General features: G+C 43.0%; 1 protein-coding gene across 1 annotated transcript in view; it reads left to right on the top strand.

Annotated features, from left to right (window-relative positions):
• IL18RAP (interleukin 18 receptor accessory protein) overlaps nt 1–17,451 on the top strand; it is a 28,137-nt gene extending 10,686 nt beyond the window's left edge. The window contains 7 exon segments of the mRNA XM_082426378.1: nt 2,524–2,589; nt 4,188–4,311; nt 7,021–7,172; nt 8,304–8,441; nt 11,301–11,474; nt 12,711–13,069; nt 13,072–17,451. Of these exon segments, the coding sequence (XP_082282504.1) occupies nt 2,524–2,589; nt 4,188–4,311; nt 7,021–7,172; nt 8,304–8,441; nt 11,301–11,474; nt 12,711–13,069; nt 13,072–13,128 (1,070 nt within the window). The 3' untranslated portion in view covers nt 13,129–17,451.
• Nucleotides 17,452–19,027: the final 1,576 nt, after the last annotated feature.

Raw genomic sequence — 19,027 nt, 5'->3', positions numbered from 1 at the left:
ACTTTCTATAGCATATTGAGAGAAGATGGGATGGGATGGGATGGGATGGGATGGGATGGGGTTGTATGGGATGGGATGGGATGGAGTTGGATGGGATGGGATGGGATGTGATGGGAAGGGGTGGGATGGGATGTGATGAGATGGGGTTGGATGGGATGGGATGGGATGGGAAGGGGTGGGATGGGATGTGATGGGATGGGGTTGGATGGGATGGGATGGGATGGGATGGGAAGGGGTGGGATGGGATGGGATGGGATGGGAAGGGGTTGGATGGGAAGGGGTGGAATAGGATGGGATGGGATGGAAGTGGAAGGGGTAGAATGGGATACATAAGGGTGGGATGGGATTGGATGGGAAGGGGTGGAATAGGATGGGATGGGATGGGATGGTATAGGAAGGGGTGGGATGGGGTGGGATGGAGTTGGATGGGATGGGATGGGAAGGGGTGGGATGGGATGGGATTGGATGGGAAGGGGTGGGATGTGACGGGATGGAAGTGGAAGGGGTAGGATGGGATACATAAGGGTGGGATGGGATTGGATGGGAAGGGGTGTTATAAGCTGGGATGGGATGGAAGTGGAGGGGGTAGGATGGGATACATAAGGGCTGGTGTAAGGCACGGGTGCGGGGAGTAGCAGGTTTGAATCATGTTCTAAAAAGATGTCTCTGGTCACTCTTTGAGTAGACTTAGCCGAGGTGATTAGAAATGGCTTTATGTGTGTGTCAACAGAACATGTTGATGGAGTTTATGTGCAAGATGAAAGAGGGAAATCAATGACGGATTACTTTTCTGGCATGATGAGTTGGTAAACAGCGGCACCGTGTAATGAGACAGAAAAAATACTGAAAGAGAAGCAGGTCTGAGGAAGAAATTCAGTGTTAGGCTTGAAAGGACTTTGATTCATCAAGTCACCATGACAAGAGGGTATTCGGATAAACCAGTCTGGGATACAGGCTACTACATCGGGAGATGTGAATGTGAGGGTGGCCGCCGGCACGATATCTAAAGCCGAGGGAGAGTGGGGTCACGTGGGGATTGAGTATAGAGAGGAGAGAGCCTAGAACATCCAGCACTGGGAGGCACGGGGGAGGAGAAGCATCCCCACGGGAGATGGAGAAGTGGTGTGAGAACAGAGAATAACTATCCCAGGGCTCAGCGATAAAGTGTCCCAAGAACGAGGGAGTGATGCACGGCCTCATATGGTGAAGCCTGGAAACTGATCCTTGGATTTGGGAAGAGGGAGGTCATGATTTACATCAGCAAGAGGGTATCCGTGGAAAGGTGGGGAGGGAGCAGTAAAGGAAGTGAAATTGATGACGTAGGCGAGAGAGCATTTTGAGGGCCAAGAACTTTCAAAGGGAAGAGGCCTGGAGCGTGAGCTGCCCCACAAGGAGAGTAGGTGGAATGAAGACCACAAGGAGAGCCCGGGGAGAAGTGATACTCACAAGAGGCACAGAGGAGGAGGAGCCCGTAACACCCAGGGGAGTGAGCAGAGAGGGGGAAGGCAAACATCAGAGCACAGAAACGTGCACCCCGAAGAGGAGAGGAGAGCACGCCCAGCGGCATCCAATGCTACTGAGAGGGAAAGCAGATTAAAAACTCAGCCGTGCCCAGTGGATTTAGGTGCAAGGAGGTCACTGGTGACTTTGGCCAAAGCGGTTTCAGTGGAGTGATGGGGGCAGAAATCAGACTGCAGGGCAGGGGAAGGGAGGGAGGAAACGAGCACACAGTGCTCTTTCAACAACTTGGCTGCGAACGAAGGAGAATGAATGGGGCAGGGGTGTAAGGTGAAGGGTTTTTTCTCTTTTTTTAAGATGGAGAGACTGAGCATGGATTAATGCTGACGGGAAGGAGAGAGAGAGAGAGAGAGTCAAAGATACAGGAGGAAGATGATGTAATTGAGGGAAGGAGGTCCCTGAGAAATAAGAGAGGACAATTCCAGAACAGAGGTGATGAAGTTTCCTTTCTTAGGAGATGGGACATCTTCAGGAGGGAGTTTGACAGTGGAGGCATATGTGAAAGTTTGTGACGGGAAGTTGAGAGATAAAATGATTCATGAAGGGCTGAGCTCACCTTTATTTTGAAACAAACCATGAATTTGAGGATGGAGGGAGGGGTGGGCTTCGATCTGGCTGACCTGTGCATTCTCTCAGGTGCGTCCTCCTTCCTGTTGGGTTACTCAGCCGGATGCACCAAAAAACAATCTTGGAGGAGAAGATGGGGTGGGGTTTCACGTCTGCAATGGGCCCGCGGGGCTGGCCTGGAAGAAGGTTCCCCCCGGGCAGGTACAGATTTATCAAGGACTCACGTTTTGCTAGCACCTGCAACCTGATGTCACAGTCATTTCTGGAGGCGTGATTTTCACACGGAAACTTGAGTCTCTAGCCTTGTACATTATGGATGAAATTTGAAAAGGAAGTTCCAAAACATTTAGATCAAAGTGTGACCGTGCATTCAAATCTTCAGGAAGCAGGCCTTCAGATTTCCCAGTGCAAATAATAATTTTTATTTTCATCTTTTAGTGAAAAACACTAATCTCAAACCGGATATTCTGGATCCCATCAAGGACACCCTGGAAGTAGAACTTGGTAAGCTGGGTGGTGTCATCACCCTTGAATGATATTTTGCTTCTGGGGGCAGGTCTAAGCGTGTTACAAGGAAGAGCATCGGGATTTCAAATTAAACAGAATTGGGGGTGAATCTAGACTCGGCCACTGACTAGGTTTGTGATCTTATACAGTTATTTAATCTTTTGAAGCCTCAGGTTATAAATCTGGAACTAGACAAAATAAAACTGACCTCACAAGGTTGCAATGAGAAATATGGGATGATGTATTGATATATTAGGTGACTTGTATGTTAGGCATGATCAATAGATTTTTTTTTTTTTAAGATTCTTCCTTACTCCACCCAGGAACAGTGGGTTACACAGATTGGTTAGGTTCATTGATTAAATCTATAAATTTAACCAGTTTACCAACTTAGGTAGCATTAACCTCTACAAATACAGTGTTCGGTCTAGCCTTTAAGATAAATTGTAGGAGAATACTACAACCCTTGCTCAAATAAGTTGTATTCCAAAGTAGTGTCTTCTTTGGGGTAGAGGGGGAAAGCGACTTCCTGTGGTCCCCTTTGATTTTGTCAGCTTCAATTACATCTACATCATCCCACACAGCCAAATAAGAACTGTTCTCTTCAAAACCAAGTGCTGGTTGTTTCAATAAAATAAGTGTTCTTTTAAGTGCTAATAAGATGTTTATCGTTGTAGAAAGAAAGGTAAAAGTAGATATTATGGTAAAAGACCACTGGGTGGCGGTTTCTTTTAAATGCTAATAAGATATTTATCATTATAGAAAGAAATGTAAAAATAGATATTATGGCAAATCACCACTAGGTGGCGGTAGCGGTGTGTCCTGATTATGAAATAGAAATAACAGTACGGGCAAAATCACAAGACTGAAAGGGAGGAGGAAAGAAGCAGGGAAAACATTAATTAATTCAAAAATACCCAAGTTAGACAAGGTACCAATGAATTTTAAAGTATTACTGTGGGGAAAGCATTATTAACGAGCAAAGGTGAGTTTTCAAATGGAGTCCCTAAACATTTCACGGTTAAAATATTGAGTTTGAGGCAGAGCACATCTGGATACCCCTTACAGAGAAAATGGGCAGAAAGAGGGTAGCGTAGTAACATGCATGTCCGTCCACAGTGCATCGTTCAAAATACAGCTGAATATCTAAATACTTTCTTCTTTAAACTACATGCCACCAAAACCTCAGGATTTTCATTTAATATGCAAATTCTAGTTAGTATTTCTTTACTGGCACCCTTGTACTACTTCAGCAGCAGCGTCGGAAGACAGAGCTGGTTCCTGAAACTGCTCATTTTCCTGGTGTTTATCCTTAAACCACATCAGAACCCGTAGTGCTGTGACCATGCCAATCTTCATTTGCAGTAATGTAGTCACAGGTTTGAGATCTAAGAGTTGCCCAGTAGAGACAAACATCCCTGGTTTCACCTGTTTCCGAATGAGAGACAGGTAGACGTTTGGCATTGTCTGGCACACCTGTTTTACCTGCGAACCTGACTGCCTCAGGGAACAGTTTCCAGGTGGTGTCTTCCTCCTGCACAGGACAAAGTGTTCTCACGGGCTTCCTTCCTGTGTTCTGTGGCCCCTTTTTGCAGGAAAGCCTTTAACTCTTAACTGCACGGCCCGATTTGGCTTCGAAATAAACTTTAAGCCTGTGATAAGATGGTACGTCAAAGATTCTGACCAGGAGTGGGAAGTCGCAACACCTGAGGGGAGAAGGTAAGAAAGAAATTAGCGAACTTATTCTTTGCAACTCACATTAAAAATTTTCACCTTTAGAACCCCCTGAAATGTACACACAGAGCTGAAGAAACAGATGGAGTTGGTGTGGCCACTAGCGCCAACTAGTGGTGCAAATAAAAGTATAGAAATGCAAAGTGTGAGTTAATTTTAAACTTGGGGGCCAAATGCAGTTTCAGAGAGGGCCATAGAATGAAATATTTCTGGGTTTTTTTTATTGTTATTTTTTATTTTTGGCCGCATGGCTTGTGGGATCTTACTTCCCCGAACAAGGATTGAACCCAGGTCCTAGTCAGTGAAAGTGGCGAGTCTTAACCACTGGACCACCGGGGAATTCCCCCCACCTTTTTCTAAAGTAATCTTTTTATTTTATTTTTTATCAATTGTTTTAAAGTTCAATTTGTAGTAACAATTTGATGCGGCTGCTTTGCCCACCAAACTAACAAGCAGGCATAACAACCCATGCTGCTTGAATAGCCTTGGCACAGGGAACAAATGGGAAAGTATTCTGCACCCCAGTCAGCCACTCTCCATTCCCCTCTGTGCCGTCCAGCCAGAGTGGGGTGAGTCAGAGCCCCAGTACCGGGGTCCTTAACAGTCCAGAGCGTATGCAGAGAAAATGGCACGATAATAAGCGATCTGACCGAAAATATGAGAAATGAGGAATAGATGATGCAATCCAACCTGGAAAAGGAGACCCAGAGGTGAGATAGCTGTCTTTTTTTGTTTGTTTGTTTTTGTTTTTTTAAGGCATATCTACAGCAGCTTTATTTACAATAGTCAAAAATTAAAACACGGTTACATTCATTCATACAGTGGATTATTATTCAGCAGTAAAAAGAACAAACTAACTAGAGAAGGAAAACTTAATCTAAGGTGAAAAAAATCAGAACTGTTATTCCTTCTGGTAGGCTAGGCATTGGCTGGAAAGGGATACAAGGGAACTTTCTGGGAAGTTGGAAATGTTCTATACCCTAATAACCATTTGTCAAAAGTATACAGCTAGGGACTTCCCTGGTGGCCCTGTGGTTAAGACTCCGCTTTCCACTGCAGGGGCACAAGTTCTATCCCTGGTCGGGGAACTAAGATCCCTCATGCCATGCATGAGGGGAAAAAAAAAAGTATACACCTAGACATTGTGCATTTCAATGTAGGTAAATATTACCAAAAAGAACCATATAATGACAATGGAGTAGGTGTAGGGAATTAGTGAAGGCTTAAATGATACAAAAATAGCAGGATATTGATAACTGAGGTATCATTTTATTGTTGTCTGCATATGTTAAACTATAACTTTTAAAGCAATTAAAGAAAGAAAAAATAGTCTTATATTTACCCAGACATTTGCCAATTACAGTCACCCTCGTTCTTTCCCGTAGATCCGGTTACTGTTGTAATGTGGGATCTCTGTCTTGAAGTACTTCGAAGCCATTAAGTTTTATGAGAAACTAGACTTAGTCTGCAACCCAGATTAGTGGGAAGACTTTACTGGGAAGACAGTTCGGCTCAATGGAAAGTAAAACTCTAGACATTTGGAGCTAGTGTCCCTCGTTTTTCCAGCATCTGTTCCAAAGTAATAGCCTCTGTATTAAGCACTTCCTCCTGGTTTTTAAAACATTTCAACAGACTAATGTAATATCACTTTGAAGAGTATACATCATTTAAAAAATAAAGGATGGGTTCTGGTAACAGTAATCAAATTTAGAAAGAACTTCTAAGACAAGGGAACTCATTGGGTCCCATATTAAGCTGATACTCAAACTTGAAGGTAGTCAAGCATGGTAAAGGGAGTATGCACTAACTTTATACGTTCTTGGGTTTGAATCTCTGTTTTCCACCCATTTAGCAATGTGCATCTTAACCTCTGCAAGCCGCCACCATGCCATCTATCATCTATGGATAGCAAACTTCACTTTGCAAGGTCCCTGTAAGGAGTAAATACGGTAGAGGTGATATGCTTATCACAGTCTCTGGCAGGCAGGAAGCATCCAGTGAATAAGAGTGGGTATTGTAGGCTCCCAACAAAACAGCCTGAAACATCGTCCACAGAGACAATATTCTTTAATGTGAAGACAGACTGCAGACGGGCCACTTTAGAGAATCCAAACTGTGAATCAGTGCCGAGATTCACACTTCCTGGACAGGGCAGAATGACACAGGCCCAGGAATCACGCTGCCACTTCCCAGCGGTGTGACCTTGGATTGTCACCCACCTTCTTGCCTGTTCTGAGCTGCTCAAGTCAGGATGATCACACCATTACCTGGTGGGGCTCCTGTGAGGGGAGCCATGGAGGAGATTTGATCCTCTCCTCCACATTTAGCGCTCAGGGGACCAGAGGACCGTCTGATACACACAGCCCTCAGTAGAAGCTAGTCATTTCTAACATTATTCTTAAATTGTTGTATCTATGCTCAAGGGGAAATCTTAGAGTAAGGAAGATCAGATGAGCCTCGCAAGTAATTATCATCTAGTGTAAATGCTGAGAAAGATGCTTAGCTGATTCAATCATTTAATAAAAAATGAGCCACCTCTGACCATCCTCTGTCTTTCCGGCATCGCCTTGTACTATCTGATCCCACAGCTCTTCTGAAAGCCAAACGGTTATCTACTTATACGTGTTCCAAACACTGCAAATGGGTGTCAATCTGTGTCACTAAAGGGGTGTGGTATTTTCCCTCCTTTCCTAGTGTTAAATCCACCTTAAAGGATGAAGTCGTCGAGCGTGTTGTCTTCCTGAAGGAAGTTACTCGGAGTGATCTTCGCAGGAAGTTCATTTGTTTTGCCCAGAACTCCATTGGGAACACTACCCAGTCCATCCAACTGAAAGAAAGGAAAGGAGGTGAGCCTGAAGGTGACTGCAGAATGCATGCAACTGCTTTCACCTGGGAGGAGAGGAACTTTCCTAAGGAAGTGGCCACAGTGATGATCGCCGCTAACATGCTCTAGATGCCAGACAGCATTCTAAGTAAGCAACGTGCTTGTGCTGATTCATTCAGTACCTTGACCGAGGCCACACAACTAGTAAATTTCACATTGGTGATCCAGAGCTGGTCCTCTTACTAATATTCTGCATACGGGAGCTGTGTTGGAAAAGCCTATCATTCATTCATTCATTCATTCACTCCTTAGTTCATTCACTTACTCATTCATTCATTCTACAAAGACCTACAGAGCATGCCCTATGTGGCAGGTATCGTACTAGGACCTAGCTCCCTTTCCTATTTTCCTCCCCTGGCTTCCAGATCCAGAGAATGTGATGGTCTGGTATCGGAGAGTGAAGGAGAAAAAGAGGGAAGAAAGAGTATTCCTGTTCAGTTTAGGGGGCGATATGTGTATATCACAGATCATAGCCTTTTAAAGCCAGAGAGGAAATTCCTGGTAAGGAAGAGCTGTTAAATTTCTTCAAGAAGATGCTCAGAGATGGAGGTGATATCATTCATTCATTCAGTTAATAGAGGTGAGAGAACAAGCAGGTTTTGAATGCTTGTGAGGCTTAAATAAGACACATTTGGTGCTCCTGGTGAATGCTCCGTAGAGGTGGGTCAAAGGTGCCACGTGTTAGGTACGGTGGAGGTGAGAAAGTAAGTCAGGTGTGGCTCTGGGCTTCAGGGAGTTTAGACTTTAGTAGGGTCGATAACACGTGAAAATAATTTACAGTATGCAATAAGAGGGACACAGATGGGTTGTGTGGAAGCTTATAGGAGAAAAAAATTTTAGAAAGTAGTTTTTGTCAGTTTCCCAGCCACCCCAATCAGAAACTACCCATTACCCTGGGTTTTCTTGAGTTCATTTTATGGCAATTCCCTCAAGATGTGATTTAAGATGTGTCCAGATTCACGAGAAATGTTTCCAGTAGATTTTGATAAAAAATAATAGGGCTGGAAAAGGTGCTGGGCAGGCCTTATAGGGGAGGCGGGTGTTGGAGGGGACGCAGCCCCTGTACCTGCTCACGGCGGCCGCGTCTCCGCAGTGGTGTTCCTCTACATCCTCCTCGGCACCGTCATGGCCCTGGCAGGTGTGCTGACCGCAGGTGCGCTCTTCTACATGTACTGGATTGAAATAGTGCTGCTGTACCGAACCTACCAAAACAAGGATGAGACCCTCGGGGGTAAGATGACCCAACTCGCCTCAGAACTGACTTAGAGGGAGGGGCTTGAGAAATGGATGTCCCACGATGGAGGAAGTCATGACCCTCAGGCTCTGAGACCCTCCTGCAGGTCTGGTGGCTTCACACCTGGGAAGGGCTGGGAGCCCAGGGGAGAAACAAATTCTCTTCATCCAAGTTACTAGGAATCTCGCCAACGATGTTATTGTAGGGCACATTGGACTTAAAAATAACTCTCCACTCACCAACCTGAAGCAAGATGGCGATGACTTACCATCTCCATGCCTTAGTTTTCTCTTCTGCAAAGTAGGGTTGTAATCACAATCACAATGAATGCAATGTGGGTTCTTTGAGTTAAGACATATTGAGCATTTAGAACAGCATGTAGCACATAGTAAGCACTCAGTGATGCCAGCTCCAGCTCTCATTACCTCTTGAGGACTGAGTGCACGCCAGGCTTATGTATCAGCTGCTGTAATCGCCACTGAAATCCTACAAGCCAGGCAGAGGCGTGAAGTCTGTGCCCCCACTGGAACTGCTAGGGGATGTTAGAGGTTGGGATGGAATCCAGGCAGTTTGGTTTAGAGCCCCCATTAGCTATTGCCTCAGTTAACTCCTTCTGTAAAGTGAGGGGCTTGGAGATGTGGAAATGTCCCTGAAAGAGTGAAGTTCTGTAAAATACTAGCACTAGCACTCTCCATGAAGTCTCTGTCAGTTTTCCCATGAGACGGGTTAATAGCGTTTATTAACATTTGCTTCTTTAGACTAGAAGAGCTGCTGGCGTGTTTTTCTAGTCCCGGAAGGCTCAAAGGTTAGAACGTTGGCAGTTTTAGTGAATGATTCTATTGCTTGGAAAGAGCAGAATCCCTTCTGCTGGATTCCAGGGACAATTAAATACTTACCTGATTGGGATGCCTCTTTACACACACACCAGTGGTTTCCCCACACTAGGAACTCATTGAAGAGCTGGCAGATCACTGGGAAAAGGGGCAGCAAAGAAATGCATCAATCACACTTTTCTTTAGACCGGTGATTGAACATATGCACTAGAAGTCCTTACGCCAAGAGGATTTTGAGGTTATTTTTTAAATAGCTTTTTAGCTTTTTTGAATTGAACAAATTATCTAATCACTGTCTTAATTGTTCTCCTAGATAACTTCATACTTCTTTTTCTAAAATGCTATTTTTCTTAAGATTCTAGAGCTTGTACAGAAGACTCAATCTACTGTGAAACATCTTATTTTTATTTTTTGGAGGGATGTTTTTTACCTTAATTTATTTTTTTATTGAAGTATAGTTGACCTACAATGTTGTGTGAGTTTCAGGTGTACAGTAAAGTGATTCAGTTTTAAATATATATATATATGAATTCTTTTCCATTATAAGTTATTACAGAATATTGAGTACAGCTCCCTGTGCTCTACAGTAGGCCCTTGTTGGTTGTCTGTTTTATATACAGCAGTGTGTATATGTTAATCCCAAACTGTGAAGTATTTTAAATGTGTCCCCTCTCGTTTGCACAGGCAACGTTTTAGTAACCTGACAGGGAGGCAGAACCCAGTTTTCAAGCACTGTGATTCATTACATTCTGTGGCCAATCTAATGTTTTTCAGAAAAAAGACTGTTTCCTGTGAATATCCCAAAATTGAGAGAGACATAGGATGTCAGAATTGTGGGGATCATCTAATTCTCCCACTCTCTAATATTATTACAAAAGAAATTTAACATTTTCAGGTTATAGAAAAATCCTAGTTTGCTGGAGTGTCACAGGGATGTGGAAAAAATCAGGGTGACTATGGTGTGTCACACAGGAACTGCACCGCATGTACCTGCTGGCCACGCCCCCTGAGCCGCCGCCTCCCCACCTGGCCAATGAGAAGCATCTTAGATGCACCTCCAGGACCTCGTTCTTGGACATCCTCCTCTCTTGACGCCAGACCACCTGTGTTTCCCTCTTCCTTTTCTGTTGCTGACACTTCTGTCAGCTAAAGCCTCTTAGGTTCACGTTGAACAAACTGCCAAACTGCATCAGTAACAGCACTGCTGTTTACTACTTTGTAACAATACTATTTGTCAGGCATGGTGCAAAGTTCTGGAAGACGAGCCAGCTGTGTCCAACTCCAGAGCCCGTGGGTTAACTTTTGAGATTTTCTATGGCTTCCAGTTAGTTCTTTAGCACATCCCAGAGTCTATGTGCATTTATAATAGTTGAGTCAACAGAGGCATATGAGACCTTAAAAATACCCTAAAACAAGTTCCAAAATATAGTTTTCCATCTAAAAGGGAAAGGAATGAATATTATCTTGTGTCTGCTATAAGTCCGTCACCAAATCCTTCCTATACGTTATCCCAGGCGACCCTGACAGAAGCATGCCGGGGAGCTATTATTATCTCATTTTACATATGGGGATTCAAACACAGAAACATGTGCCGTCAGCCCGCTAATGCACTGGGTCTCTGCAGTGCTTTGCTCACTGGGTATTATCACGCTTTGATGGAGGAGACTCCACTTTGATGTGTGACTAATGAGACAGCATCGCTGCAGATGCAGAAGAAGCTCAGAGGAACTCCTGAGGACACGTGATTTAATCGGAGAAGGCCCCAGCCGTTTGATCTGACGTCAGTGAAGGTGCAGGAGAGCCTCATCGATTAGAATCTGATTCCGGGTGAACAATCAATACCCCTCAGCAGTGTGATTCTGAAATGAACACAGATGCTGCTTTTCATTTAATAAATCAGCGCAGTAAGGATCCCAAATCTTAATTCTTATCCATTTACCATATGGTTCGAGCGTATGTAGGTATGCCACGGGAGTAAAAAACCTGTCAGTGGCTTGCATTCTTTATTGTGCTTCTTCCTCAGATAAAAAGGAGTTCGATGCTTTCATATCCTATGGGAAATGGAGCTCTCTTGAGAGTGAGGCCACTTCATCTCTGAGTGAGGAAAATTTGGCTCTGAGTCTATTCCCTGAAGTTTTGGAAAACAAATATGGATACACCTTGTGTTTGCTTGAAAGAGACGTGGCCCCAGGAGGAGGTAAGTCCTGCACGCCAACAGAAAACGTAGCACAAGAAGGAGAGTTACGTGCAAGCACTCTCTACGTTGTCTTGTCATTCTTTCTGTTGGGCTATTTATCTTCTGGAAGGTTTCATGAGCTTAGAACTTCTGGGGCAACAACACAGAAAAATGTGTGTTTCAGAGACACGCTCCATCATCAAAAAAATCCATCTTCAATGGATACATGCATATGTCTAACTGAACCACTTTGCTATACACCTGAAACTAACACAACATTGTAAATCAACTATACCCCAATATAAAATTAAAATTTGAAAATTTAAAAAATAAAAAAAATTGCCACAAAGGGAAAATAATCCATCTTCAGGAAAAAAAAAAATATTGGAGCCCAGGGAGCCTTCCAGAATGAAGATCTCTTTTCTGGCTCCTCAGCAGGAAGTTATCTCTGTCCTCCCAAACGGGTGGTCCCCTGTTTTCTGGGACTGTGCCTGCCACAAACTCAGGACTGGGTCCAGCAGGCTCCCCAGGCCCGGGCCCAGTTCTGGGCACGATCAGATATGCAGACCTCATCCTGTCCCGCTGACCTCCTCTGCCTGAGATGCCCCACCCAGGAGCCTGGAACATTCCATGCCCCTCTCTTATCACAGCCAACCTTGTTCCAATGAGCTTTGCTCCTAGAGGAATTGGCAATTTGAGGAGACAGAACACAGGGAGGAATGTGAAACTGACAGTCACTAGACTCTGGAACATATCTTCAACTGTCCACAGAGTTGATTTAGTAGAAGTGATCAAGAAAACCAGGCTTCCTTTCCTCTTTGCCTAAGAGTGCCCATTGCAAGGAACCCGCTGGGTGGATCTGGGAGATTCAGGGTTATTGTGACTCAAGGTTTAACAACAACAATGTCATGTATACACTGATGTGTATAAAATTGATGACTAATAGGAACCTGCTGTATAAAAAAACAAACAAACAAACAAAAAAGAGAACTAATACTAAACTTTCTTTGGGTTATTTGTATGGAAATATGCTAATATAAATGTTTCAGGCATTACATGAAATTTCTAAAAATCATATATGTTCTGGTATAATGTAATAAGTCATAATTCTAGTTATTACTTTAAAATGTGTATCTCAGAAATAACTAAATTTCCTTGTCAATTGCATTATTATGAACTTTTATCAAATCTTTAACCGTGGTCATTAAAAAAAAAAAGCCAATAACAATGTCGAATAATTAAATCTTTTATTTCCAGTGTATGCGGAAGACATTGTGAGCATTATTAAGAAAAGTAGAAGAGGAATATTTATCTTGAGCCCCAGCTACGTCAACGGACCCAGTGTCTTTGAACTACAAGCAGCGGTGAACATTGCCTTGGAGGATCAAACACTGAAATTGATTTTAATTAAGTTCTCTTCCTTCCAAGAGCCGGAGTCTCTACCTCATCTAGTGAAAAAAGCTCTCAGGGTTTTGCCCACTGTCACTTGGAGAGGCTTCAAATCAGTTCCTCCCAATGCCAGATTCTGGACCCAAATACGCTACCACATGCCTGTGAAAAGCTCCAAAGGATTCACGTGGAATCATCTCAGAATTATCCCGAGGATTTTTTTCTCTAGAAAAGACTCAGTAAAACAGAAACCACTGGGAGGCGCTCCCAGCCTAAAGGACGGTGAAATGGGCCCTGAGCTGCCTCCTCCTACACCCCTCCCGTCCTGTCCCTGGTGCGTAGAGAGAGACCCCGATGGATAGAACACACGGCGTTGATGAGGCTGATATAAAATGGGAAGCGTTCTGCCAGCCCTGAGCAAGCGTGGCAGGCACTGGAATGACACGAAAACTATGGTGGGAGCCTCTGATTTCCTGGGCTGGACAGAGGGAGAGCGAATTCAGCCCACACGGCCCCTAAGATTTTCCTAGTGGTCTCAGCGGAATCAGCAGATACAACCACTTGGCTTTGTGGCTATGGACTGTCACGTCTTCTACGTATTGTTCACATCACTTTATATATCTTTGCAGTCAAATAAATGTTATTTTATTAGAAACAAGTGATTTAAACTTTGCCTAAACCGTCTCTGTGAAGGAGACAATTCTTATTCCGTGTTCACCCATTCACTGGAGCACAGAAAGCAAGTAGGAAAGGCAGAGACCAGGGGCCAAGGAGCAGACAGGGCCACGGTTCTTCTCTACTGTGTCCTCGTGAGAACTAGAAGGAAGAGCCCCTTCCTCGGGAACCGTGTAGCCCTGAGCCAGGACACAGGGCTTGGGGAGAAGAGTGGGGCTAATTTCAGCTCATCCTTGTCGCCTTGGCCTTTGCGCAGGGCATGAAGTACACAACCTTACTCTGGGCCACAGGAAGTAGGAACCAATTAGGCCAAAATGATTTGGAGGAGACAAGGAACAGACCAGCAGTTATGTGCAAAGTAGAAAGGCAGTGACAGGAGTCAGAAGCCAGGGCAAGAGTCTGGGAAATAAATGTCTACATTGGTTAAAGGACAGCAAGATTGGGGCTTGAACAGCGCTTAAGTCTGAGCCTTTGCCTCTCGAGGCTGGTGGTCCCCATGTGCTTCCTGACTCTCTGGTTTCGTTGAGTTCCTCCTAAGTGATGGGCCTTAGGCTAGAGGACCAAGTAGCTGTGCCACGTAGACGAGGCTCCTTTCATTCTCACCAGTGTGTTTTCCTGATGAGAGTTCAATGTGTGGTTAAGATGGTGTTCTAGTCTCATATGAAGGTACAACACTCATCTTCCCCGATAGAAGGGCGCGATTTATTTGAGCAATAAAGAAAAGCAATTTCTGGACTCATTCACATTTAATGTGTCCCATCCGCTTGTACGAATGTGATCCCGGTTTGGAGGGGCTCAGAGTCATTGCCATCTGGCCACTGCTGGGTGCCTATGTGAAAGGCTGTTGAGGTCTTTTTGCACGGAGACACCCACATCACAAAAACCACTGTGGTTTTGGCACCAAGCAACATCCTTGTTGGGAATTTCAGTGATAAAGTTAAAGATGAGTTAAAGGGTATAAATTATTCCTGGAGGAATTTTCTTGCGGGAAAGCTCATTGTAGGGTCTCAGAAGGGAAGGATCGACACTGTCATTGTGCCGTTGTGTCCTGGTGATGACTAGAATCCCTGGTTTTCCTGCCAATCACCCTCAGACATCTAAGACTCAGAAACCCCTTTTGGCCAGTTTGTCCAGACTTATTTTATTCTAAAATAAGGATGGCTGTAGCTGATATATCCAGAGGTCCAGAGTGTTGTTCTTAGCTTAACCAAAACTCAAAATGATCCCCAGATTTATGCATACACACAAAAAAGAAGCTATCTGGGTCTATCATTTACAGAATACACTCTTGCAGGTGAGTGGGTACGCTAAGGATGACAAATTAACATTTAGGATAAGGGTTTATTTACCATTTCTTACATGTAAATCAGTCAAAACAAAGTGGACAACCAAAACAAGTTTTCTATGTACAGAAGACTGATGGTAATTAAACAATTGATCTCAGTAGAATACAATGAGAAGGAATGATGGATTCCCCCACACCTTCTAAATAAGGTGTCCATCTATTCTGCTTCCGGTTTTACACTCGTTGTCCGGGTATAATTTTCATAGACCAAGTATAATTTCTTACTCTGAAAATGTGTCCTACTTTGGATGGTGGTCATCTTACCTCTAGTGCACATTGTAGAATAGTCCTTACTGACCTTGGATGATGTCTCAGGCGATCTCACAGCTTTCCTGGTCTCTTTTGGGTTTTAGTACCCACATTTACTGTGTATATCATTTCCGGATTGCAGCTCCAGGTAACATGGAGTAAGCACACAGCCCCCTACCTTTCCAACTCATTGTAGCTATGAAACCTGAATAAAGTGCATATAAAAATCGGTTTGAGGATTTTGAAAAGTACATCAAAGCAGGAAGATTGGAGAAGACAAGAATTCAAAGTTCCACGATTTTATTTTCCTCCAATATCTCTTGGTTTAGATTCAGCGCAGTCCAAAACCCGGAAGTGGACATTAGTGTTAACACTAGTTCCAGAAGAAGCCCTCTAGTTCTGCCTTGAAGACTGGGAAAGGTGTTTCCTAACACTCCCGTACAGTTTCCTTTCTATGTTCTCTTACTTCCGAGCCCCTGTGCAATCCTGTGTTGGCATCGGTGACATCAACAAAAGCAGAGACAAGAGGGGTCCTCAAGAGCCTACATCTCTGTGGGAGGGAGAACTGTCCATTTTGATACAAGGAGCTGTGGTCTCAAGGTGTGGCAAATCTCTATTGATTTTTTGTGTGTGTCTCTCTTACCACTTGGCTGGAGAGGTGGAAGCAGTGGGGGGAAGTGCACCGCAGGGTGGAGTACTTAAAGCACCGGCACTCTTGCCAGAGAACTACAGAGAGGAGGACAAGAGACCTACAGAACCTGAAAGTACTGTGCAGAGTGCTGACAGAGAGGAGCTCAGGAAAGCAAACCCATAAAGTTGCTTACAAACTCCAAGGCTCAGCCCCAAGCTGCATATGCTTGAGTCTGACCCTAAATAGAATACCATAAGCTCTGAGAATTGAACTATAGGATAGACTGCTTCCTGAGTTCCAGGGACAAGTCTAAATAGAACCGAAAGGCAGTGAAATAGAACTGACATTGAAACCACAAGGCTGGTTAGAATTTTGGGCTTGAATCCAACTAGGTCAGTTGCCTGCTTAAACAAAAATAGCATTCTACATAGGATTTCAACAAGATCCAGAGTTGCATGACATAATATTTTAAATATTCGGGATACAATCCATTGAAAGCAAAATGTTATAACCTTTTCTGATGGAATTTTCGATGTAGGTAGGTGTAATATATAAGTCAACTACAACATAAAAGGGACAGAGTAGGGGAACTTGTGTGGTGGTTAGGTAACTACATCCTACTTGAAATGGTAAAATATTGATTCTAAGAAGAAAGTGAAAGCATACTTTAATCCCTTGAGCAACCACTAAAACAAACAAATGAAAAACAAGTATTGTTAAAACATAATAGATGAATTTAAATGGACTAATAAAAGTGTTTAAATAACCCAAAAGAAGAAAGGAAAAGGAAAATAGAGGAACAAATAACTGAGGAAATAAACAGAAATCAAACAATAAAATGGTAGACATAAATCCAAATATATTAATAATTATATCAAATGTCAAATGTATAAACATAGTAAGTAAAAGATCAAGATTATTAGAACACACTTTTTTAAATGACTGTATTTAAACTATATCCCTCTGTAATAAACACATTTTAAATATAATGATATAAGCAGGTTGAAAGTAAAAGGTTAGATATAAACATATTATAAACAATAATTAAAGGAATGTTGGAGTGCTTATATTAACATCAGCTTAAGGAGACTTCAGAGAAAAGGAAATTACCAGGGATAAAGATGATAAAAAGATGAATTTGTCAAGAAGACATAACAGTCTTCAATGTGTATGCACTTAACATCAGAGCTTCAAAATACATGCAACAAAAACTGACAGAACTAAATGAAGAAATAGACAAATCCACAACATATTCTCAAATAAATTCTCTCCAAATTGATTTAGAAGTTTAACATAATTTCCTTCAGAATCCAAGAAGAATTTTTTGTAGATCCAGGCAAACTGATTCTAAAATTTTAATGGAAAAGTAAATAACCTAAAATAATCAAAGCAGGGACTTCCCTGGTGGCGCAGTGGTTAAGAATCTGCCTGCCAATGCAGGGGACAGGGGTTCGAGCCCTGGTCCAGGAAGATCCCACATGCCGTGGAGCAACTAAGCCTGTGTGCCACAACTACTGAGCCCGTGTGCCACAACAACTGAAGCCCGCATGCCACAGCTACTGAAGCTCACGCGCCTAGAGCCCATGCTCCGCAACGAGAGAAGCCACCTCAGTGAGAAGCCCATGCACTGCAACAAAGAGTAGCCCCCGCTCGCCGCAACTACAGAAAGCCCACATGCAGCAACAAAGACCCAACGCAACCAAAAATAAAAACAAATAAATAAATTTAAAAAACAATTATCAAAGCAATTTGCAAAAGAAAATAAAGTTGAAGGAATTACACTACTCAACTTTATAAATCAATATAAAGTTACAGCAATCAAGACAATGCTATATTGGCTAAAAGTAATAGATCAATAAAACAAAATCAAGAATGCAAAAATACACCCATACAGATATGGCCTGTTGAGTCTTGATAAAGTGTGAAAGGTAATTCAATGAAGAAAGGACAGAGTTTTAAACAAAGCGTGTTAAATAATTGGCCATCATATGCAATAAGATGAACTTGAAACCTTACACAAACATTAACTCAAAATGGACCATAGATCTAGATGTAAAACTAAACCTATAAAAATTTTAGAAGAAAATATGACCTGAGATTAGGCAGAGTTCTTAGATATGACACCAAAAGCATGACCTATAAGAGAAAAGATTAGTAAATTGGATTTCAAAAAATTAAAAATATTTGTTACGAGAAAAATATTGTCAAAATAATGAAAAAAACAAGCCTTAAACATGTAGAAAATATTTGAAAATCACATATCCAATGAAGGATTTGTATCTAGAATATGTAAAGATATAAGTTCAATAATAAAAAGTAAACTACCCAATTTTTAAAAAGGAGCAAAAAATTTGAATAGACAATTCACTAAAAAGGATACATAGATGGCAAATAAGCCCATAAAAAGATGTGCAACATCAATATCTATTAGGAAAACGTAAATTAAAATAGCCCCCCAAAAAAGAAAAGAAAAAAACTGACAATACCAGATGCAGATGATGACATGGGCACGTGGAGCTCTCATATACTTCTCCTGGAGAGCAAATGGTCCAGCCATTCTACAAAACAGCTTAACAACTCCTTACAAAGTGAAGCATCCACTTACTATATATTCCTAGATATCAGTCCCAGAGAAATGAAAATTCTGTTCACATACATACACATACTCTGTACATGAATGTTTATAGCAGCTCTGGTCAAAATCAACACTATCTGGAAACAACTCAACGACCTTCGACTAGTGTGTATCAGTTTGGGTCCAATCAGGAGACAGAAACCGCACAGTAATTTTTAAAGGGAATCTTTAATATAAACAATTATTTGGCTATAAGAGAGTGAGTATAGAGATGTCAGTAGAACTCCGGAGTGTCTTGGGGCTGAAGGAGAGTAGGGAGACAAAGTTGGAAGGAATCCCCTCCCCAAGTCTGGGGTTCGGACATTGTTAGAGAAGGTGAGATATTGCCCACTGAATGGCAAAGTTCTCTTAGTTGCCTGGGCCAGAGCTAGTCCACAGTTGCTGGAAAGCAGCCAGCAGACTCCCAGGACAGAGCAAACCATGGCTGGTGGACAGACTCACGGCATGAATGGGGGCACGGCTGTGGGCATGAGGTCTGGAGCACCCGGGTCCACATTGTGGGAGCTTCAGGGACCAAAGTTTTGGTTTGCAGGTGAGCCAAAGCCGCGGCAGGGGTGCAGGGGGGGATGCGGAGGGCCACGTGGGCCGGAGGCTTGGACCGCACAGTGTCCCTGAGAGGCCAGGACTGCAAGGTGCCTGAGAGGTAATCT

Source organism: Balaenoptera physalus, assembly GCF_965194825.1.
Source record: "Balaenoptera physalus genome assembly, chromosome: 15".
Classification (NCBI taxonomy): Eukaryota; Metazoa; Chordata; class Mammalia; order Artiodactyla; family Balaenopteridae; genus Balaenoptera; species Balaenoptera physalus.
Note: the sequence above shows the minus strand (reverse complement) of the source record. Positions and strands in the feature narration are given on the sequence as shown.